Here is a 25,426-nt window from a genome sequence, read left to right as displayed (position 1 = left end):
TTGCGCACCACAGTCATATTCGGGAGTAAGGGCTTCTGCCCATCTATGTAAGCTGTCAGCACATCTACCGCTGCTTGTAATTATTCTGTATTTATTCTGCTCAGCGTTGTTCATGTATTGCAGGGCAGTCCAAAGAATGGCAGTTTCTGATTGATACAAGTCATTTGGTGTACCTCCTCTGGTGAGTCGCTCTCCCATTTTCTTCTCCAATCGTTGGTGAGGTCGAAACTTTCCTGATGTAAGGAGGTGGCTTTTTATAATGGGGGATATCTAGAGCGTATTTTATTTATTTCGATGTCAGACTTGTCATGATAGATGGGTAGTTGATTTTTAACATGGATTTTCTTTATTCTGTGAGAAAAGAATGACTTCTTTGTAGCTTCGGCGGTAGGTGTAACTCAGACGGGGAAGCTTATTGGTTCGGTGTTGGTTTAATTGTACCTGATATCATTCGCGTTGTCTGGTTTAATTGGGTATCAACCACAACCAACAATCTCCGTGTGTTTCTATTGAGACATACAGAGGAAGCATATTTAGCTACCGACTAATAAAGTCCAAGATCAGATCTTTATAGTAGAGGGCCAGCAGATCGAAAGAGTAAAAAAGTACACTTACCTAGGAACACTTATAACAGAAAATAATGACTACACTGCAGAAATCAAATTCAGAATCGAAAAAGCACGTTCTAATTTTATAAAAATGAAAAACGTCCTATGTAGCTGGGATTTAACATTAGCTCTTAAAGTACGCCTATCATAGGTAGTATAAATATGATCATTATAAAAATGGCAAATCTGACAACATTGCAAGTATGACGTTTGAAATCACCATATTGCAACATAGGCGTATCCCGCTTATTGTAAAATTCGGACCACTCGTTTAAGAAAGAATTAGGCATTTCTAGACTATTGGTTCTCTTTGTATCCTATTTATTAAAACAAATTGTTTATAAAATGCTTTATTTCATACGTCAATAAAAAAAATTAGTAGGTATACTGGATTTCTTCTGCATATTCATTGTAAATTTCTCGTATTTTCTGATAGTATCTAGGGTTTGACTTAAGTTGCAGTTCGTTGTTTATATCCATATAAATCAGATTTTCGCCGCTAGCTTTAGTCCATTTCTCAGTTGGCATAGGGTCTCTGCAAAATTAGTTTTAATAGCATAAGTTAACTAAGAAACGATAATTAAAATAATCCAAATTTAGTTCTTAAACAGAGCACATGCTCCCACATGGGCCCGTGATTTGATCTATAGAAATCTAGAAACCAAATCTAGAAATCAAATCTAGAAACATAGTTTATTTTGGACAAATACCATGGGGAAGTAGCCATAATATTCTCCAACTGATTATAATGGTAAAATCGAAGGACTAATGAGAACTGGTAGATAGCAAGACTCAAAACTCTCGGGTGAAGGTATCAGAGAATGGAACGGGGTCAGGAGACTAGAGCAAATCTTAAAAATTGATCGTTTTGGCGTGTCAATCTCCAGTGTCAAGGGAAAATGATAAGGAACGTAAACAAAAGACATCATCATCATCATCCAGCCTTCTGCATCCAAAGTTGAACATAGGCCTCCCCTAATTTTTTCCAGTTTTGTCGGTCTTGGGCTTTTTGCAACCAATTCCCAGCAATCCTTTTGACGTCGTCTGTCCATCGTGTAGGTGGTCTACCTCTACTTCTTCTGTCTTCTCTTGGCCTCCACACTGTAATTTTTTGGGTCCACCTGCCGTCATTCATTCTGGCTACATGGCCCGCCCAATTCCACTTCAGCCATGCTACTCGCTCTATGACATCTGTGACGCCTGTCCTTCTTCTGATATCTTCGTTTCTGACCCTATCTCTGAGAGTCAGTCCAAGTAGTGACCGTTTTTGGATAGCAACAGTGATAGTTGTTGGCAGACCTGTTGTTGCTAGGCGTAGTTCCAGATTTCGGGAGGCAAGGTATGGGGCCCATAATTCTTCACACATCCGAAGAATAAACTTACGAAAACTGAGTCTAATTCCAGTTAATTCTTTATAAATAACCCATGCATTTATTGCTTCCAAGTCAAGAGTATTATAAAGCACGTACATAGGCCATGAAGTTATCGTCTTGAAGTTAATTTTGTAGCATAAAGACGCATTATTTGGTCCTCCATACCAACAATGTTTATTTTGGGGTGTACTTGTGTTCACCAACAATTGTATCTTTATTACGTAGATGATCAGTACCAGTATAAGGGTAACCATTTACAATAAACATACATAAATATAATTTTACCCATCCGAAAGTAATTTGAAGAAAAGATCGACGAATTTCCCAGAAAACGGTAATAATTTACACAGGGCTAATTTGGCCCCTTTAGATTTCCATGGTAGATTCCTTAGAAAAACCATTTAATAAATTTAGTAAACAATATTTTTTTGTGTTAAAAGGTTTTGTATCAAAATATTAAAAGTCATAAAATATGAAATTAATATTACCTCAAATAAAAAAACTACAATAACTTTAAATCTCAGCAGGGGCCAAATTGCCCCCCAACCCGACTTTCTACTGTTAAAAGTATAGTCACATACAGCAGTGGAGTATGGCAGATAAAGGAACGATACAAGACCAAACATGATGCAACGAAAATGTATCTCTGGAAACGTTCGGCAGGGAGATCTTAATTGGAGAGAGTTACTAACAGAAGAGTAAGACACATCATAAAAGAAAGTCATACAATAGTAGTAGATGTAGAATATATTGCCATATTGGTACCAAACAACTAAGATGGCATGGACAGGTTCAAAGGAAGTCCAAATATTCACATTCCAAACAAATCTTAACAAGACAAAATACCTCGCCTATTTGGAAATAAGGCAGAAATCTGGAAATGACAGAGAAGTAGAGAAAGACCAGATGAAAAGACCAAGAAAAATGGCGATCGAATAGGACCGAAAAACATAATATATCTGGTTTTTGGAAATAAATAGACTTAATAAAACCAAATCAAACGGAGTTTTTGTAGTTACCCATGTACAAAAGTGTGTTTTTTCTCTGATGGTTCAACATACCATGGCACATCTATTTTATATAATGAAAACTAGAGATAATAAAAAATTTGCTTATCATAATATTGGTTTTTCTCGTTTCAAAGTTAGTACAATTTAACTTAAGAGGAAAGGAACATTTTGACGCCTGTCAAAATTTTCAATGTATTTTAAATGTAATTATTTTTTTCGAATCCTGAGAAATCTAATTAGTCCAGAAAGCCACTGCGCATCCGCTAGGAAAAATATTCCGATTTGGATGATTTTTTGCACAATCTTACTCAAAAAGTACCCCTTTTATCAAATTTGCATGTTGCCACTGTTGTCAGGACCAAAACTGGTTCAAAAATTTTTTAAAGGTTTTTTTTTGTTTTTTTCCTAAAATTATTTTTTTTGCATGAGACAAAGTTTTTTTTAGGTTTTTTGGATCATTCCAAACAGAAAAGGTCTTTAGTGACTTTTCTCTAAAGTTGATAGTTTTTGACATATAAGCCATTTAATATTGAAAAATTGCGAAATCGGCCATTTTTAACCCTCAAAAACTATGTTAAAAACTGAAAATTTGAATGTTACCAAGGTAGGCAGATATTCTTTAAACATCGATTTATGAAACCCCGAAGAGATTTTTGCAATACAATATTCAAAACTCCTTTGTTTTTTAATTTCTAATCAAGCGTGCGCGACACTATTTTCCACCGTTGAATGATGTGTATACAGTATGGTCCAAATGAAAGAAATAAATTCGATATTTCGTAAACCGGCGACTTTAAGGAAAAATCCGGAAACAGGCCGATTTTTATTTTTAAGTTATGATATTTTGGCATATATATTGTATACTTGTACACACTGTAAATTTAGATTATAAGTAGGCGTAGATGACTAAATTAATTGTTATTGTAACAAAAAACAAAAAGCAAATAGTCTGGCTAATTGGCTAAACTAAAGCCATTATAAAATAAAAAAATATAATTGAAGAACCTTACAAATGAGCTAGCACACGACCCTTATTCTCATTTAAAAAAATAATCGATTACGTCATCACGCCCAGATGGATGACGTCACTAGTATACCATATATGCCACAATATCATGACTTAAGAATAAAAATCGACCTGTTTCGGGATTTTTCCTTAAAGTCGCCGGTTTACGAAATAACGCATTTATTCCTTTCATTTGCACCATCCTGTATACATATGCAACGGTCGAAAATAGTGTGGGGCACGCTTGATTAGCAATTAAAAAAAACAAAAGGAGTTTTGAATATTGTATTGCAAATACTCTTCGGAATTTCATCAACCGATGTTTAAAAAATATCTACCTACCTTGGTAACATGCAAATTTTCAGTTTTTCACATAGTTTTTGAGTTTTAAAAATGGCCGATTTCGCAATTTTTGGATTTTTAATCGCTATGTCAAAAACTATCAACTTTAGAGAAAAGTCACTAAAGACCTTTTCTGTTTGGAATGATCCAAGAAACTTAAACAAACTTTGTTCCATGCAAAAAAAAATAATTTTGGAAAAAAAAAATAAAAAACGTTTAAAAAATTTTTGACCAACATGCAACATGCAAGTTTGTCCTGGCAACATGCAAATTTGTTAAAAGGGGTCCTTTTTGAGTAAGATTGTGCAAAACATTGGAATAGGAATATTTTTCCTAGGGGATGCGAAGTGGCTTTCTGGACTAAATAAGTATTTTTGAAAAATTTAAACGCCGAATGAAAGATTACTTTATTACCGAGGGCCAAAAGTCCCTTAGAATGAATAAAAAATTTCTTTTGAATGAGATATTTGAAATTAAAAATCACACTAAATTTTCTCTTAGTTTTGCACCCCTGTAACTTATTAAAATAAACATTATAGAAGTTTTCAGGGACATTCAGCCCTCGGTTATAACGTAATCTTTCATTCTGCGTTTAAATTTTTCAAAAATACTTATTAGTTTTCTCAGGATTCAAAAAAAATTATTCCCCATTTGAATAGCATTGCAGCTGAGCATACGTACCCATCCCCTTAAATTCACAGAGCAATGTAATCAATCTACACTTCCACACTCGCTTGTTTACGAAAATCAATTGAGCGCGGAGTAACTTACAAATATTTAATGAAGTTGGTCCATAATGTCAGGAGTTCTTTCTGAACTTTCAAATCTTCTGGCGGGTATTCATTAATATTGCTGTTTACCCACGATTGGAATAAATAATTCAGCTCTTCAGCGTGTCCGACACCTGGAAGTAAGTGTTTGAATTAGTTGTAGGACATGACGTTAGAAAAAATAAAGTCAGCGTGTGGAGCATCGGTAAATTTATGTTAAAAGGTGTGTTTGCCAAAAAAAGTCATTACGATATACATAAATAAAATGTTAAAAACACAACTAAACTGAAAAACCTCTATTTTCAAGAATAATATTATATAATAACTGATGGGCTTAGAATAAAAGAGCTCCAAGTGAAATTGTCTTAGTTAAATACAGAAGTGGATACCTAAAGTATATTTTTTTCACCATCCACCCACCACCCCCTACCCCCTTCATTCACCATCAAAAACTTCATTTTTGGTTTTTATTTATTTTAGGGTTAATAAAATCAATTAAAATTTCAAAAAATTCATAGGCATAGTTGAGAGTTTTACAAAACAAGTCTATTTTTTATAGAGCTGTAGGTTGAGTGTACATAACCTCAAAAAATTTTAAAAAAAATTGGGAGAAAGCTTATACCTTTTTTTTTTGGAGGTGACTAGAGTTCAATTTTTTTTCTCTTTTGAGTATTTTATCGAACACTATATTTTTAATTTTATTTTCAGATTTTTTCGTAAGGTTCGCCACCTTCAAAAATCCAAACACTGTTTTTTGGGGCTTTTTGGAATTTTACCTAGTTTATAGACTTTAAAATAGATTAAATCAATGTTTTTTTATAGGTTTTATGTAAATTGAAGTAAGTAAGTCCTTTGAAACATTTAAAAACGGGAGTAACACGTTTAACCCCCCAAAAATCCCACAAAAAAAACTGAAAAAAAATCGAAACATAGTGTTTGATAAAGTACAAAAAATAGAAAAAAAATTAGACCTCCAGCCAACTCCAATAAAAAGTTACACGCTTTTTTCCAAAAATTTTTTTTTAATTTTTTTGACGTTATGTACAGTCAACCTACGAATCTATAAAAAATAGACATATTTTGTAAAAGCGTCAACCATGCCTATGAATTTTTTGAAATTATAAAATTGATTGGATCCCACCTAAAAAAAATAAAAACGAAAAATGTTTTGATGGTGGGTGAAGGGGGAAGGGGGTGACGGGTTAAATTACTCTGAGTCTAATTGTTTAATCACATATAACTTAAAAAATATTAAAAAAAAATGTATTCTGGGAGTGAGGGAGGGTCCTTTTTAATTTATTTATCCCTTCCATAAGTGGAAAGTTTGATGCGCCACTGTCGACGCATGTGCCACTAAAAAGTGACGGCACAGTGTTCATAAGTTTTCTTTTAGGTTATACTATTTAAGTTACTGGCTATTATAGTGCCTAAAATGATTAGCAAATTTTACCTATAGCGGCTCTTAGTTTATTAGGTTGTAGGGTCCTGCAGATTTATTATTTTTTATACCTTTCGTTTCGTCTGCACTTGAGCAAAAACAATTATAGATTTATAGCTAGGAAAAATAATTGTATAAAAGTTTTTTAAATTTAAATCCTACCAGGTACGCTATTATTGATACGTCCCAATAGACCATCATGTGAAAATTGATACATATAAACATCTGCATATTTGGATTGAAGTTCAATTTGTCTGCAGATTCCAGTTGTATATTTAGCATCACTTGCAAACTAAAAAATAAAACCAAATATTAACAAATGAACTTTTCAAATTTAAATACCTTATAGTTGTAGGTATTCTCCATCTATTTTTATTCCCTTTGTCAATAGATGGAGAATACCTAAACAACTTACGTTTCGCCGATGATATAGTCATAGTAGCTGAGGATCTAGGTATGGCAAGAGAGATGGTACAAGAACTCGTTGTAGCTACAGAAAATGTTGGTTTAAATATAAACATCTCAAAAACAAAAATAATGACAAATTTGGTACCCAACCAGAACATCAGTATTGGTGGGAAGGAAATAGAACTCGTAGATAGATATAAATACCTGGGACATGAAATTACGATTGGCAGGGATAACCAGACTCATGAGCTGAAGAGAAGAATCGGTCTTGGGTGGGCAGCATTTGGAAAACTGAGAGAAACTTTTAAAAGTGAGTTACCCACATGTCTAAAGAGAAAGGTATTCGATCAGTGCGTCCTCCCAGTCTTGACGTACGGATCAGAAACACTTACCTTAACTAAAGCCTCGGCTACCAAACTAAGAGTCACGCAGAGAAGAATGGAGCGGTCAATGTTAGGAATAACTCTGCGAGACAAAATCAGAAACGAAGAAATCAGGAGAAGAACAAAGGTGACTGACGTCATCGCGAGGATAGCCAGGTTGAAGTGGAGATGGGCAGGACACGTAGCCAGAATGACAGATGGGCGATGGACGAAGAGGTTATTGGAATGGAGGCCAAGAGAAGACAAGAGAAGCGTCGGTCGACCGCCTACAAGATGGACTGACGACTTAAGAAAGGTAAATAAAAACTGGATGAGGGCGGCGCAGGATAGATGGGGTTGGAAACGAGGGGAGGAGGCCTATGTTCAGCAGTGGAGTTTTGAGGCTGGATGATGATGATGATAGTTGTAGGGCCACGTTTATACTCAACCACGAAACTAAAACACTAAATTTCTAAAATTTATACCAACAAGCTGAATTTTGCTATACGGTGTCCCCGGAAATAGTGCGTTCTTTAAAGGTGTAGGTAGAAGGCACCATGTAGAGGAAAAAAAGTCTTATAACATTTTTTTCTAAATGCAACCGTTTGGCTAAAAAACCAAAATATATTTAGGTATGTAAATTGAAATCTGACAACTATATATACAAAAATATACACATAGACAATCACAATTCAAAAATAGTTGCAGCATTTTAGCCATTTACATTAAACCCTGTCTTCATCCTAAACAAACAAACAAATTCTTGTTTTGTTGGATTTTCAAACATGGGGTGGTACAATTATTTTGCAAGTGTACCTGTCTGACCTACATTTGTGGTGTCAATAAACTAAAAATTACAAACAGTCCTTGTACAGTGATGCCAAATTAGTTAATTTTATGAAAATAAAAGTTCGCTTATATGGCGAACAATGTAATTTTTTTTTGGAAACGGTTAAACTTAGAACAAAATGTTATAGGACTTTTTTGTTCTACATTGTGTATTATATCCATACTTTAAAGGAGCGCACTATTTTCTGGGACAACCTATATACACCGATTTTAGGCGTCAACGCCCTTCCCGTAAGGATCTACGGAGATCCTCATTCAAGAACGCTCATTCAAGATCAAGCCGAAGATTCTTTAGAATTTTACACTACGACGTTAGCCTTTTTATTTTTTTATTCACCGGCGGGGGCTCGAATCTCGATCGCATTTGATATAGATTTGTCGATCGAGTGCCTCAGACCGCTGGGCTATCTGACCGGCAGATCTGAATTATGTTAAGAATGTCAATTTTTTTCTCTTCCAGTTAGGTTTTAGGGGGAGTAGCAGTGGCAAACTTTTTTCGTTTTTTTTTTTTGGATGCCAAAATTGACATCCTGAGGAAAATTTTGCTTATTCATATGATTTTTAGACGTTCAGTAGCATTTTCATATCTGAGAAATGGACTAATATACTGCCGTGTTAACTCAAAAGGGCGTAACTGCAATTTTTATTAAAAACGAGTTTCATATCCCACGCGTTATTTAGTAATATTTTCTACAAGTCTACCTAGGTTTCATAGCCATATCTGCAATAAAACCGGATATATACAGCTTAAATAAAAGTACAGTATTCAATGTTCGTATTATTTATATCGTCAAATCGTTAGTGAGCTTAATATTTCATTTGCAAAGCTTGGAAACGAAGAGAGCTTTACTTGTGAAAAATACGAAATTCAAAAAAAGAAAGCTCACACGTATTAGATGACGATCTAGTTTGTCCTGAATGCGAAACATATAAAAATCATCGAAAAAATTGTATAAAGGCCCGAGAGATGTACAAGTACAACGCTGATTCCAGATCGTCGGGCGATTCTAGAGTTTATACAGCTGACCTGCAGAAGGTATGAATTTTATTTTGAATAATATCTGTTATATGTGACCTTACACAATCTTTTTGTAGGTGATTATGCTCCCAAGATGCGATACTTTCAAAGAAATTATATTTACTCCTAGACTGATAGCCTTTATTGAGAGCTTTGTTCCAGTTGGTACTTCTAAAACTTCTACAGTTGCTGTTCTATGGCATGAAGCTATTTCTGGACGAAAAAAGGCTGATATTGTTAGCACATTTTATGCATTTTTAAACAAAATTAGGGATTCCGAAGAAGTTGTTATTTGGCTGGATAATTGTTCCGGTCAGAACAAAAATTGGTGCTTGTACACATTTTTTGTGTATGCTGTAAACTCATTATAATTGAACATTAGGAAAATAACTCTAAGATATTTTGAGTCAGGTCATTTATGGCAGGTCACTCATTTCACCATAGAGTCGAGCAATCACTAAATCGACAAGGTAAAGTTTATGATTTCTTTGATTTTGTAAATGCGGTTAAAACGTCAACACGTAATGTCGAAGTTATCGACATGGCTTTTAATGATTTTTACAATTGGAAAGACGAATCATCTCAATATAAAATAACAAAGTTGGTCCCTCGTCCGTACCTTCAACAAATGGTGGAAGTTCAGTTCATGAGAGGTTTCCATACATTAGGTTATAAAACTAGTTTTGAAGGAGAAATCATAAGTGCCAATTTTTTAAAGGCTAATACCCAAAAAAATGGCATTGCAAAACCACTCTCTATCTCTCAACCACGAGGTATTACCATGGAAAGAAAACAGAATATAATCACTAAAATTGATCAAATAATGCCCCCAAATCGCATTACATTTTGGAAAAATATTTTTGTCAGCGAAAATGTGGACACAATTGATGATTAATATAATATAATAACTAGTTCGGAGTAGAAAATTAAGTATTAATTATTTATATTTGTTTGAATGAGTATGATACTTTAGTTAGTCTGTATTGTTGTTTACTTTTTTAACTTTTCCTAATTATTAAGAATAACTTACGAAATTAATACATTAATACTGTAACGTTCATTTGTTTAATGCAATAAATATTTTCAAAAAATCATGTAGTTACATTCTTAATTATATACCTCATGTTAAGTGAAAAAGGCGTATCTGTCAAAAGTGTCGTTTTCGCAAGTTGATACTCTACCAAAATCTGTCACATGATAGTATAAACCTATTTGTTAACTTCTATATGGTACAAGTCACAACTTTTTAAAAAATCACGATTGCCTAATCAAAACCACTAAAACTGATTTTTCTCGCAAACTAGTTTAAAGCAGATACGCCCTTTTGTGTTAACACGGCAGTATAAGATTAATGATTTTTTCATGTATAATAATTTTAATATCATGAGAGTTTTATGTATCAAAATTTACTATTATATTTTTAATTATTTTTTTTTTCATTTTAAAAGGCACCTTTACATAAGTAATTTGACCAAAAAAAAGGCCAATAAAACATCTTTTTTGTTTCCGTTTTATATCCCAAAATAAGACAATTAAATGACCTACCTTAACCAATGCCAAAAAGTCTTCTTCAAACGTCTTGTCACTATAAAGTTTCTTTAACTTTTTTCCAGCTGGTAATATGTTTTCAGCTTTTATATTTAAGTTTCCGTTAACCATATATTTGTTATTACTGTCCATATAACCAGCTTTGGATCTTGTGACCACCAAATCTAGAATGTACATTTATAACGATTAGTAATGTTAAAGAAGAAGCAGAACGTGTGATTAAATAATATATATACACCGTTATTAGGCTTAAACGCCCTTCAGTAGGGATCTATGGAGGAGTATCACCAAGCCGCAAGCCCTTATCCCTTGCAGTACCGCTCCTCCATGGGCCGATCAGACACCAGTTCATTCCAGACCAAGTCGTAGATTTTATTGAATTTTATACTACGACGTTGGCCTTTTATTAACTTCAAATGACCTGGCTGAGGCTCCAAACTCGATCGCAAATCCACTAAACTTGTCGATCGACTGCGCCTCATCCAACTGAGCCGTCATGACAGACAGAATGTGTAGTTGTGCTTGTTCTTTACAGCTCCTCCTTAAAACGATAAACATGCCAGCAGGAAAGAGAAGAGGACATAAATCATTCGGCTCTTATACACATCGTTTTAAGGTCGTCTTCTGAGGCATATTTTTCTCTTTGGTCTATCTGTTAAGTATTCTAAAATTTCTTTGTTGCTCCTACATATATTTGCTAGTCTTTGAACATATCTTAGTTATAACATTTTCTGATTTTTATAAATTGTATAATACGATTATCATTGTTCAAAAAGAAGATGTATAAACCCTTATAACACCAAACATTTCATGTATGTTCCTAGAATGTACACACAGGACATTGAAAACATTCCTGGAATGCCCTCAAAAGCACAAGAACGTCCCCTAAATGTCCCAGGAAAGTCCTGTGTCAGCATTTTAAACATTCCTTGAATGTCTTGTTGAAACATTCCATGAATGTCTACGAATGTTCTTTGGACACTCACAGTATATTTTTTAGACATTCCCATATGATATTTTTTGACATGTTTTGTAGTAAATTCAACTATCTATTTACTACAAAACATGTCAAAATTTACATCTGAAAACAGGAGATGACCCTAAAAATGGTTTTTCGTGTCCTACAAAATTCATGAAAAAGCAGATAGGAGGTATTGTCACATCACCGACAATATACCAGAAGTATATGTGGCCATACCAAATAATATATCCTTGATAAATATAAACATTTTTATTGCAAAAAATCTTGTTATATATTTTTTTCCATAATCATCGCTACGATGATAATTAATTGTATTGAATTGTGCATTACAATTGCAATCTGGTCATAATTGACCAATGAGCAATTTTAATTTAACCTAAAGTACTACTGTTCCTTAAAATGAAGAGCTTACCCCATAGCGTGTCTTATCTAATCTAACAAGATCGTGCACTATTCTAACATACACAGTCACACAAGCACTATGCTCTGCTTTTCACTATCACCTATCTCTCAAACTAGTTCAAAAGGCTTTGTCCTCTTCAATCTTCTAGTTCGCAAAGTACATAGTATCGAGGAGCTGGATTTCCTCAATATTCCCGTACTTCTGACGTTGTTGCTCGTGACTTCCTGCTATCTTCTTGATGATTATATCCAGGTTCCATTTCTAGGTCCTTATGGAGATCACTGTATGTCACATACCAAGGAGCATCTACAATATTTCTCAGTATTTTGTTCTTGAATCTTTGTACAATTTTTATATTATTTGGTCTAGTGAGTACATCCCCATAGTGGGCATCCATAAGTCCATACAGGTCTTAATATTTGTTTATAAAGTAATAACTTATTATGCATCGGCAATGTGGAGTCTCTTCCAACTCGCCAATACACTTTTTATATCTTTCTTTTGCCTTTCATAGCCACAAGGCTATACGTTTCCTTCCTGGTTTTTTTGTAGACCAATTTCAGTTGATTCTAAAAAAATAAAATGAATGGTAATGTTTCTGTTCTCTACAATTAAAAATCAAAAGAAATAGGTACTATTTACAGGTAATAATATGCATAAATAATTCGTTTCATAAAGAATAAAGAAAATTGAAAACGGATTTTATAATACTTACATAATTGTTTAAACAAAAGAGATCCAGCCAGAGCAAAACTAGCAGACAGAACAGCAAACAAAAAGCCACTAATTTCCATTTTCCGTCCGATCATTTTTATGTGATGACCACGCGGCACGCGACCCTACTTACATAGAACACGCGCGGCAAATTTGAAAATGAACGCAAATTGAGTAGTAAATGGCCTCACTTAAAATATAGCATATTGATAGTATGTTCATAAAATGTCTTGTGGTAACATTCCACCAATAATTTAATCAGATGTTCACCGAATGTTCCTTGGATGTCCAGGACATTCAAACATCAATAGAACTTTGATAGTACATTCCTGGAGTGTCTTGTGCTGTTAGGGAATAACATACAATTTTCTAGATGCCACCGAAATATACCAAAATATTTTTTAAGGTTTGGAAGTAATTGAGGTTTTGAATAGTTCTGTCGTTCAGTTAAAGTTGTTATCAAGAATTGTAATATTGTTTCCTGTTTTCAGTAAAAGTAATTATAGAGAAGTGTAATAAGATTTGAAATTTCTTACTGTATGCTACTTCTTCTTCAGAATTAAATCCAATCAAAACAGGTACTCTACTGAACATTCCATATTTAAAATTTTCGTGCATGAGTCCTTTAACAAAGCCGTCTTCCTGGTTTTCGAGTACTGGGTTCCACACCGTGCTTCCTATATTTCCGACACAATTTCTCAGGTGATCTGGTATCTAAAAAAATGAATAAGCCAATAATTTCAGAACAAAGTAAGTATACCGAGAGAAATAAGAGTCCTAGTAAATGAGAGTCCCAGTAATCCCAATAAATCTGAAACTTCTCGTGGAATCAGTTTCTGGTTACATTCTCAATCTCTGCCTTTTATAATTTATAAGGCAAGCCCAAGTAGCACGGAACGGGTTTATTAAATCTTTTAAGGATGCTTTAAAACTGCAAAATAAAACTAAAATTAAAACCAGTTGGTTTTTAAGTAAACCTTAAGGTTGCAATAAAACCGCTTTCAGCATAAAAGGGCCCACACTGAAAGAGGTCAATAAAACCAGAATAAAAACCTTCTTAAAATTTTGTTCTCTTAAGCAACTGGTTTTAAAGCTGCTGTGAAGGTGCTTTTAAAACCATGAGATACTTTAAATGCAAGCAGTTTTAAAGCAAACTTAAAAAGGTTTCTTAAATGGAGACTTTTAAAGACAATTTACCATAGTAAATGATTCTTTAAACCCATATACTCCATACAGGCCAACAAATTTTTACATGTGTTATGATAGGTACATAAATACATATTTGTAACCATAAAATAATAAAAAGTACTTGGTTATTTCGGATTGTCAAGGTAGAACGGTAGCAGGTAGGAAATCCTTTTGGATAGTCCTATCAGGGAAATTGAATCAATCCCTGCCTTCTGCAGATTCCAGGTGTTTCCTGACCCGGGAAACTAGTACCTGCTAAGGGTCCCCTGTCCAGGGTCACGGATGAAGCCCACAACGGCATCCAGGGCGGAGAAGAAGGTCTTCACAACGGTCTGGAGGACGGAGGTGGCAGCCCTCTGGTTTTAGGGCTTGTATAAAATCGAACCTGGAAATCGGCAGCTGGTTTTTCAGTATCTGTATTGAGCGGAAGTCATTTAGGCCAGAACGGTCAATACAGAATAGTACTCGGTGCGGTGGCAACCACTTAAACAGCGTGTACACAGCGGTGTAGAAAGCCAAGGGAATGACTACTACACTATTTCTCCCAGGTTAATCAATATGGCTGAGAAAATAAACGATGGCCCCGAGTACGGGCGCTTCTTAAATGGGGCAGGGGTGCGAAGAATCTCCCGCTCGGCCAAATTTGATATACAGAGAAGTTGTAGAATAGGCACATGGAATGTGCGGAGTTTATATGAACCAGGAAAAACACACAATGCCATAAATGATTTGAAAAGGCTGCAAATATCAATTCTGGGTATCAGTGAAATGCGATGGCCCGGATCTGGCCAATGCCATGTGGATGATCATGAAGTATATTATGCAGGAGAAGATAGTAATTACCATCGTCATGGTGTAGGATTCATAGTCTCAAACAAGGTTAGCAAATGTGTTAGGGCGGTATTCCAGGTATCTGAACGAGTCATAATGATTCAGTTGAACGCGAAACCCAGAAACATAAATTTAATACAAGTGTATGCACCGACATGCGAAATCAAAACGACTATAAGCAACTCAACTCCAAACTTCAAAGAGAAAAATCAAAAGAAGCAACAGTGGATGAACGATGAGATTTTGAATTCGATGGAAAAAAGACGCAAATTTAAGAATCAGAACATCGAAATGTATAAACGCATTAATAAAGAGATAAGGACTAAAATACGAGCGGCAACAGAAACATACTTTGAAAAAAAATGTTTAGCTATATAACCTATAACCTATATCCTCGGAAAAATCGGTTTTTCCGGTTGTTTTTTGTCCCGGTTATAACCGGGTTTTTCTTTTTAAAGTAATAACTGGTGAAAAATCGGATAAGTGGTAAAAATACTAAATTCCGAGAAAAATGGAGAAATTTTTCGCTCCCCGTGCGTAAATGAGAAATTTTTAGCTGACTCAAACCGATTTGACAACACTGATAGTCCAAGTAATGAAGCTTAAAATAGGACAAAACCTCGCAATTTTTACAGAATGGATCGGTTTGCTTAAAAATTTGAGAATAAGTAGTGGATAGTCCAAGGATCAAAATCTATATGATGCCGAAAGGCGCTTTTACCATGGGGGTGGTTGTCACCCCATCTCGGGGGTGGAAATTTTTTATTATATTTTGACCGCAAAAGTTAGTAAAAACATTCATTCTAAGCAAAAAACGTTCTATACATTTTTTTCATAAAATTAATAGTTTTCGATTTATTCGCTATCGAACATGTTAGTTTTATATCGAAAAAATCAATGTTGTTAACAAGTTTTCGGCTAATAACTCCAAAAGTTTTCATTTTATCAAAACAACTTTACTTAACAAAAATGTACCTTTTGAAACAATAAACCAAACCGTTTCTTTTAATTTCTTTAAGACCAATAGTAATCGAGCTATACATTATTAAATGATAGCTCTTCTTGGTCAAATGCTAAATACTGTAGTTTCAAAGTCAAAAGACGGCAAAACTATGCATTTTTCGAGGGTAACTTGTTCAAACTAATTTAAAGCATTTGAAAATATCTATCTCCAGAAATAAAAAGAAAGTCTTTAGCTCAAAAATTAAGTGACGTATATTGAAAAGAATGTTAGTCCCTACTTTTTTCAGCGAAAAAGTGATCCGAAGCAACCTCCGAATCACCACCCTAATTAAAATTAGTCATTAACCTTATTTGGTCTTCTTTATTTTTATATTATTAATAGGCTCTAGAAGTTTGACAGGCTTAGAATGATTAGTTTTTAAAAAAAAATGGAGTTAAAAGCGAATAACGAATTTTTGTAGTTTGGAAAAGAATGGCCTTTCCTTCAGAATAGAAAGATTAGCATCAGAGATACGAAAAAATGTGTAAATATGAAATTGTAGCTTATTTAATTCTCAAGAAACTGGTTTGCAAAAATTTTTACTAAAGTAAAAATTTAGTGAGCTATGGATAATTAAGACCTGTAATAACATGCAAAAACCACCTTTACCAACCCTTTCAAAGTCACCTCTTTTTGCGACTGAGGATTTTAAAAAGAATTAATATTAATAGGCTCATAGATAGACCTTATAAAAACCTACAAAATTCTTTTTCGCCAAACTTTCTAAAATCAAAAATAGAAAAGTTACGGTTAAAAAATCAATATATTTTTTAGAAAAAAAAAGGAGAAATCCAATTAGAAGTATAATAATGTAAGTTAGCGGTGTTTTTAGTCATTGGCCGTATTCATTCTTCTTTATTTATGTATTATTAATAGATTCTAGAAGTTTGACTGGCTTAGAAAGATTAGTTTTTAAAAAACTGGAGTTAAAAGCGAATAACGAATTTTTGTAGTTTGGTAAAAATGTCGATTTCTTCAGAATAGAAACATTAGCATCAGAGATACGAAAAAATGTTTAAATATGAAATTGTAGGTTATCTAATTCCCAAGAAATTGGTTTGAGAAAATTTTTTGTACGGCAAAAATTGGGTGAATCGTAAATTAATATATTATTGAAAAACACTTATTTTTTCGATATAAAACTAACCCTTTCGATAGCGAATAAATCGAAAACTATTAATTTTATCAAAAAAATGTATAGAATCTTTTTTGCTTAGAATGAATGTTTTTATCAACTTTTGTGGTCAAAATATAATAAAAAATTTCCACCCCCGGGATGGGGTGGCAACCACCCCCATGGTAAAAGCGCCTTTCGGCATCATATAGATTTTAATCCTTGGACTATCTACTACTTGTTCTCAAATTTTCAAGCAAATCGGTCCATTCTGTAAAAATTGCGAGGTGAAAAGCTTCAGTTCCTGGACTATGATGACTGATTTCTGTACTGATATAGACTGATATCGATTCGAATGGAGCATCGCAAACTAAAGCTCAATGTAAATGTATCCTTTTGGATATTGGCTATAAATAAAACAACCGGTTTATGGAATAACCGTTTTTTTTTTGACCGGTTATAACCGCCAGGTAAAACCGTAGGAAGAAAAAACCGGTATAACCGAAAACAGTTGTTTTTTTAAAAAAACCGCCATCCCTACTGAAGACGTCTGCGTCTGGGGAGATAGAAACGTACGTATGGGAATGATGCATCACCTCTGAACGGAATTGAAACATAAGTTTTCATTTTACTCATATTTTCGGTACACGAAATCGGCTTTCGTTGGAATTTTTCCTAAAAGAACAGATGGAATGTGACTGCATATTGTAGCATCCCTATAACACCTTGTATATAGTATAGGAACTTACTGGTAAATCACTCTTGTTTTTAATATCTTTTGCGCTGACATTAACAACAACGTCCAAAATATCTGCAGATGAACTTGTTTCAGTTATTCTATCGTCCAATGCTTTCGCCAGTTGAACTGCAAAATATCGAGGGTACTTCATAAACATTTTAGAACACAATGGTGATCCACTTTCTTGGATTGCGGCTCTAAAAAGACCTACAGAAAAGTGTTTGAGTCGAGTTGAACCATTTTTTACTATATACCTTTAGATTTTTCGCTTAGAATTTGATGTCCGACACAATTAGCTCCTGCACTTTGACCTCCAAGCGTTACTTTGTCTGGATCTCCACCAAAATTCTTTATATTCTTTTGAACCCATTGCAGCGCTAGGTTTTGATCTTTGAGGCCATAATTTCCTGGAATTGTTTCGTCTCCTGTGCTTAAAAATCCTGAAAATAATTGATATTTGTAAAGAATATTTTTAGATTTAGGTCAGTCAAAGAATCTAGATATAAATGATGAGTGGAAGAATGCATGATTTATAAGATGAATAACATCGATGGCTGAGGTAGGTTACATAATATACAGGGTGTAACAAAAATACAGGTCATAAATTTATTCACATATTCTGGGACCAAAAATAGTTCGATTGAACCTAACTTACCTTAGGACAAATGTGCACATAAAAAAAGTTACAGCCCTTTGAATTTACAAAATGAAAATCGATTTTTCCCAATATATCTAAAACTGTTGGAGCTTTTTTATTGAAAATGGACATGTGGCATTATTATGGCAGCAGTATCTTAAGAAAAAATTATAGTGGAATTTGAAAACCCCTCAAAAATTTTATGGGGGTTTTGTTCTTTTAAACCCCCCCAAACTTGTGTATGCGTTCCAATTTAATTATTATTATAGTACCATTAGTTAAACACAATGTTTTAAAAACTTTTTTGCCTCTTAGTACTTTTTCGAAAAATTAGTTTTTATCGAGATATTTTGAATATTTTTCAAATCCACCACATATTATTATGGTTAAGTACGATTATGGACACTTTTGTAATAATATGAAAATTTATTTATGATTTACATTTTTAGGTATATTTTGAACCATATTAAAAAAGAAGCCACATCTCGATAAAAGGTGCTTTATCGAAAAATACAAAGAGGCAAAAAAGTTTTAAAAAGACTGTGTTTAACTAATGATACCACAGTAATAGTTTAATTGGAACGTACACAAACATTTGGGGGATTTAAAGGCACAAAAGCCCCATAAATTTTGTATGTAAACGTATTAAAAAAGAAGCCGCATCTCGATAAAAACTGCCTTATCGAAAAAATACTGGGAGGCAAAAAAGTTTTAAAAATGTTGAATTTAACTAATGGTACCACTATAATAAATTAATTGGCACGTACACAAAAGTTTGGGGGGTTTAAGGGAACAAAACCCCATAAAATTTTTAGGGGGTGCAGAAATTTCACTATACTTTTTCGTTAAGATGTTTCTGCCATAAGAATGCCACATACCTATTTTCAATAAAAAATCTCTAATAGTTTTCGATATATTCGAGAAAATCGATTTTCATTTTGTAACTTCAAAGGGCTGTAACTTTTTTTATGTGCATATTTGTACTAAGGTAAGTTAGGTTTATTCGAACTATTTTTGATCCCTGAATATGTACTTTAATTTATGACCTGTATTTTTGTTACACCCTGTATTAGTAGATCATTTGAAAAACAATTTGATCGCATACTATATTAATGTCCAGTTGCACCAACAAATAAACGATTGGTTTTTTTGATTTGTATTACTCGTTTATTTTACAATATAATAATTGTCAATAAACTGTCAATTAAAAACAGAAATTTTAACGATTCTCCCGAAAAATAATAAATTTTTTACAATCAAATATAATAACAGAACACTTTTCTTTTCTTTAGAAAAAGGTTAAAACTTAGTATTTTTTGGGAGAATCGTTAAAATATCTCTTTTTAATTTGACAATTTTTTGACAACTATATTTTAAAATAAAGGACAATCCAAATCAATCGTTTATTTGTTGGTGCAACTGGACATATGTCTGGCATTGACATCTATCTTGTATGCTGATTATAATATAATGCCAACTATCCACTCCTTTGGTACTTAGAGTAGAAATGTCTTAGCAGATCAGGTCCTTCAATTTTATTAAACCAACTGTGACTCCATCTCTAGCTGGAGATTTTCTATTTTATTAGTCTTTATTGTCTTATCGCACAAGACGAAGATAACCTCAGCTTTATAATGAGACAACTGGAACAGGAATATACTACAAATAATGGAACGTATATAAACTTAAAGAAAACCAAATACCGTGGAATACTGAAATAAAACAGCTGGAAATATACGAAATTAAACAAATCAAAGAAACAGAAAATTAAAGTATTTATATTTCAGAATATCAAACAAAGGAAGAACGGAAGAAGATCAGTATAAAAACAAAATAAAATAGAATAGAAATATGCTTTACTGTCACTGAAAATTATACAAATTTTATGGACAGAGCTTAATATAAAGTCAGAAAAAATAAAAAAATAATAACAATAACAATAACAATATCACAAGGAAAAATTCCTGTACTGGCTGTACACCATAAATCACAAAAAAGTAAAAACCTTATTTTGTAAAAGGTATATGTATTTAAAATCCCTAAAAAGGGCTGTATTCGGAATCAATATTCCATCATCAGTGTTATCACCTAAAATAAGTATAACTCTATAAGTAAAACAAACATGAGGTTAAATTTTGACAAAGGTGAAAAAAAAATGAATAAATAGTAGTTATACTTACAGGTTTACATGCTTTAAGCCACCAAAATGTACGGGTAAAAACCCTTAAATTGATTTTAAACAGTTGGGGTTACATTATATTATTTAATTTTGACAGATGTTTAAAATATTTCCAGATTAACCCCTGGCATCACATGACATCAACCATATTGGTTGGAAAATTGAAGGTAGACCTTACATGGCAGAGTTTAGGTGACAACTGATCTAAATGACCCCCGGAAGGATGTCATTACCAGACTGACACCGCACCTTGACAGAATCTGATATGTCTAGTTAATTCAGCCAAAAGAATATAAATTGTATGTTAATATTTAAATAATAACAGCAGTGAAAAATATTTGTTGGGATTAAAAATAATTTACCCTAAATAAGTATGATGGATGAAAGTTAATAAGTATGATGGATGAAATTTGAATTATAGAATCAAACAGAAGTGGATTAGTACTTTCTTTAGGGTAGGCAACTATCATTACATTAGCTGGTAAATTATGTTATTGGGTAAGCTGATGTTATGAGCTTGATTTTGGTGTAATTTTTAATAGAAGGATCCAACAAAATAGATAAAAAGATGATATAGGTTTATTTGGCTATATTTAGTTTGGCTGAAGAAATATGTATTACTAGATGTCAATATAAATAAGAAAAATATTAATGAGGAGACTGAGAAATCCAGAGACCCGACATCAAAGTATCTGAAGATGAGAACATTTTATTGCAATGATGGGATCGGAAGGATATAAGGTTATTGGTGTGTAAGAAAGGAAAAAGAAGTGGTGATGAAAGAAGGGATATAAGTTGACATTGGTGAATTGGTCTGTTACAGAAAATTAGACTGTGAATGAGGATGAGGTTTAATGAGTGTGATAAGTCATAGGTATCACTTATCGAAAATGTGATTTAGAGTCGAAGTGTAAATGAAGATCAATATGTAAAGAGGAATAGATGAATAGTGGATATCTTGACTATGAGAAAAGTTGGCAATGTAATGGAATGAAGTCTCGATTAAACGATACATGACGGTTGACGCAATTAGGGCTATTATGTTTCTCGTTGACTATATCTAGGTCATCATACAGGTCCAATTTTAGGTAGTCTTTCTGAGGAATGTTGTGTAACAAGGAGACGTCTTCTGGGATGTTGAGAGTGTGTTTTTGTTGTTTGAGATGTTGTGAGAAAGTGGAAGTGTTCTCTATTTTGGTGTGTTCTAGGGAACGAGAAGCTAATGATGTACAAGTTCTACCTATGTATGTGGCATCACAATCAGAGCATTGTAATTTATAGACCCCACTACGATTCATATAATGAATAGGGTCCTTAGAATTAGTAAGACACTGTCCTAGATTATTGGACTTTAAAAGAAATATGGGTGTTATCAACTGCTCTTTTTAACAGATATTTAATGTCTCCAGCAAGACGCTCTATAAGGAAGCATAGATGGGTTTGATAGTCCGGTCTCTGGGAAAAGCAGTCTCTTTCAAGATCCTGAGGTGTCTCTTATGAATGATTGTGTTTATGAGATTGGGGTCATAACCGTTATTGAATGCTATTTGACGTAAGATGTTGAGTTCTTTCAATTTCAAATAACAATTTCAAATAACAAATACAATTTTCTGAAATTTGATAAATCGTCAATATAAAAAAATACAAAAATACAAAATATAAGTTAACATAATAAAGAAAAGAAAAAAACCAAATCGATATATTGCAAAAATTAATAGAAATTGGAAAGTGAACATACAACAAAGTAAACTATAGACATACATACAGTGGGTGATCATATTATTAGAGCCACCTCAGAAAATTTTACTTTTGTTTATTAATGGAATGTAAGTTTTTTTTATACGGTCCACGTTGCCTTTGAAACTTTAGAAATGGATGCTATGTTTATGTTGGAGTGATTAGTATTGAACATTAAAGTTTTTATTTCTGCTCTTTTCCTTGGCAAAATATCTTTGGATTTCCCATGATGTTCTGGTACCACTACTGTAACGAACGCGCAATTTTTACTAAATTCACAAAATATAGTATAGGACTGTCAGAATATCACTAGAGAGCAATGGAAACTCACAAAGTTTAGTATAACTCTAAACACCAAGAATACAAATTAATAGGCACACGAGTTGCAAGCTAGGCTGGCCAGCACTGAAGAACAATGGCATCTGAGTCACGCATTGCCACACATGCGTATTGCCACTATTGTCAGACTCTTTATTGCACTTTCATAAAGTGTAACAAGACAGACAAATGGAAACAAATGCATTAATATATGATACAGCGCAATTATATACCCTTCCTCTAAAACATTGAATTTTACTAGGTGGCTCTAATAATATGATCACCCACTGTAGGAACTAATAAGTTTAAGCTGCTGCATGTGACACCCAACTATAGATAAGTTTCTGTAATTTCTTACTTAGTCATTAAGAAACTCTTCTACTGAATAATATGGTCTTTTAGATAGATGTGCTTTTGTCATTTTACGGAATTTGGGGAAAGATGTTGAAGATTTGTGTTGTAAAAGAAGATGATTGTATAGTTTTTTTGCGGAATATAATATAGATTTGTTCACTAACTCAGAGGACGGGATCGATAAATAGACATCAAAAGTTGCATTTCTGATCTTTGAAGTAACTCCTGCAATTTGTTGTTCTTCTGAGGCCAAACAGATACGTTATTGCTCTTTTTTGTAATTTAAAAATAACATCTAATTGGGTAGCTGTACTAGAACCCCAAAAAGAAGACCATATCGAAGATGAGACTCGAACAAGGAAAAATATGTTATTTTAGAAGATGCTAAATTAAGTTCTTTCGAAACAGATCTTATAGCATGGCAGGCTGAGGCGAGTTTCTTACTTAACAAATCGATATGAAGGGACTATTTGAGGTTGCTGTCTAAAAAAATACCAAGAAATTTTACAGAATCAACGGTAGAGATCTGGCTGTTATTAACAAGTACGGGTTGAAGAGCACTTTTATAGGATAATGCTACTGTTTTATTTACGTTAAAAGAGAGTAAATTAGAGTCAGACCAGGTTTTTATCGTAAGTAAATCAGAAGTTATAGTTGCATGAAGAGATGCAATAGTTGAGTTGCTCCAAGTGATACTGGTATCATCAGCAAAAAGAAAGATGTTTCCATCGATTGGACAATTCGACGTAGATCTCAGGATCGAATTGTTTTGTAATGCCCCTTTGTCCGCTTCTTCTCGATCGACGATGGTAAATAAATGTTTGAGTGTGGAGAAAAAATATGGTTTTATTGACAGCTACGTAATTACACTATAGATGATGTTCAGGTAACTTTCTATGATAGACTGCCTTTAATGACAGCTACTGATAATAATTACACTCGGCGTAACTTCTAACAACGACTTACGCACTTGTTAACGAGGTAACTATTTCAATTAGACTGCAACCCAAAATAATCCCTTTGGTTTATAATCTCGTCAAAATATACAATTCATCAATAAGTTGCTTGACAACCGAACTACGGACTTTGCATGTTGAAAGATTGCAACTACAGTTTAAAGGAAGCTATTGCAAAACTTGTAAAGTTCAATTGAAAAATATATTATTTGGCATTTTATTAAGTTTGCAGGTTGAATGGACTCTAATTATTAAAATATTACTCGATGTTTCCCAATGTTTCAATCATACACGGTGAAACTATAAAAGTTTAGCAAGTTAAGAAAAAATGTGAGATTACAAATTAAGGGATTAATTTGAGATTGAACATCGATTTTTAAATTAGTGATGTCATTTATATAGATAAGGAACAGTATAGGACCCAATACTGAACCTTGTGGTACTCCAGATATAGGTAATGTTTTTGAGACTAGAGTCAGTATCATTTGCTCTAACTAGTTGTTTCCTATTATTCAAGTAAGATTGGAACCAATTCGAAGAAATACCTAGAATTCCATAGAAATTTAGTTTTCTAATCAAAATGTGATTTAATCCAAAGCTTTGGCCTAGTCACAGAAAACAGTGGCAGTATAAAGATTATTGTTTAGTGCTTGGTAAACCTCATGAAGCACAGAAAACATGACATCAGTGGTACATTCATTAGTTAAAAAGCCGAACTGATTTTGGGATAAGATGTTGTTGTTAATGAGAAAGGACATAAGTCGGGTTTTTATGAGTCTCTCAATAATTTTGGAGAGTACCGGTAGTAAGGCAATAGGTCTATAATTGCAAGCATTAGATTTTTCACCACCCTTATGAAGAGGAATAATAATGGTTATCTTTAGGCACTCTGGGAATTTGCCTCTTTCAAAGGAATCATTAATTAGTGAGACGAGGATTTCCAACACATTTTCTGTGAGATTTGAGAAGATTTTTATGGATAGTCCATCAGTACTACAGGATGATTTGCTTTTGATACTATTAATCGTTTGGATCAGTTCAGATTTATCGACTGGTCTTATAAAGAATGAATTCGAGAACACTCCTGAATTAGGGAGATAGGAAATGGCATCTTTTTGTCACAAAATAGTAGAAGTTATATTTTTACTCACATTAACGAAGTATCCGTTTAGATTTTCAGGGTTTGGAAGGGCAAATGTTTGAACTGCGTGAGTTCTATTTTGAAGATCGTTTATTATGAACCAAGTTTCTTTTGCAACACTTTTAGAGCTTTCCAGACGATTTTGATAGTAGGCTTTTTTTGCTGATTTGATGAGTTTTAGATAGGTTAGCCTGTACTTGGTAATATATTGAGTGACAGAGACGTTGGTAGCAAACTTCTTGATATACAATAATGAGCGCATATTTTTGGCTGATATGCGGATACCTTTGGTAACCAAGGGTTTGTGATGTTTTGGCTTAATTATATAGAACAATATAATATAACATCATGACAAGAAGTATCCTGATTTATTTTTGAGTGTGAAAATTGGATAATGA

General features: G+C 33.4%; 1 protein-coding gene across 2 annotated transcripts in view; it reads right to left on the bottom strand.

Annotated features, from left to right (window-relative positions):
- Positions 1-942: 942 nt before the first annotated feature.
- The window catches only part of LOC126886782 (juvenile hormone esterase-like), a 35,687-nt gene continuing 11,203 nt past the window's right edge, over positions 943-25,426 (bottom strand). For both annotated transcript variants that reach the window (XM_050653819.1, XM_050653820.1), the window contains exons 5-11: positions 17,961-18,146; positions 17,717-17,913; positions 13,368-13,545; positions 10,730-10,896; positions 6,710-6,839; positions 5,111-5,243; positions 943-1,143 (exon numbers count right to left, since the gene is read on the bottom strand). In XM_050653819.1, coding sequence (XP_050509776.1) covers positions 984-1,143; positions 5,111-5,243; positions 6,710-6,839; positions 10,730-10,896; positions 13,368-13,545; positions 17,717-17,913; positions 17,961-18,146 — 1,151 coding nt within the window. In that variant the 3' untranslated portion in view covers positions 943-983. The remainder of the gene's footprint in view (positions 1,144-5,110; positions 5,244-6,709; positions 6,840-10,729; positions 10,897-13,367; positions 13,546-17,716; positions 17,914-17,960; positions 18,147-25,426) is intronic.

Source organism: Diabrotica virgifera, chromosome 6, assembly GCF_917563875.1.
Source record: "Diabrotica virgifera virgifera chromosome 6, PGI_DIABVI_V3a".
Lineage (NCBI taxonomy): Eukaryota > Metazoa > Arthropoda > Insecta > Coleoptera > Chrysomelidae > Diabrotica > Diabrotica virgifera.
This window is presented reverse-complemented; position numbering and strand designations above follow the sequence as displayed.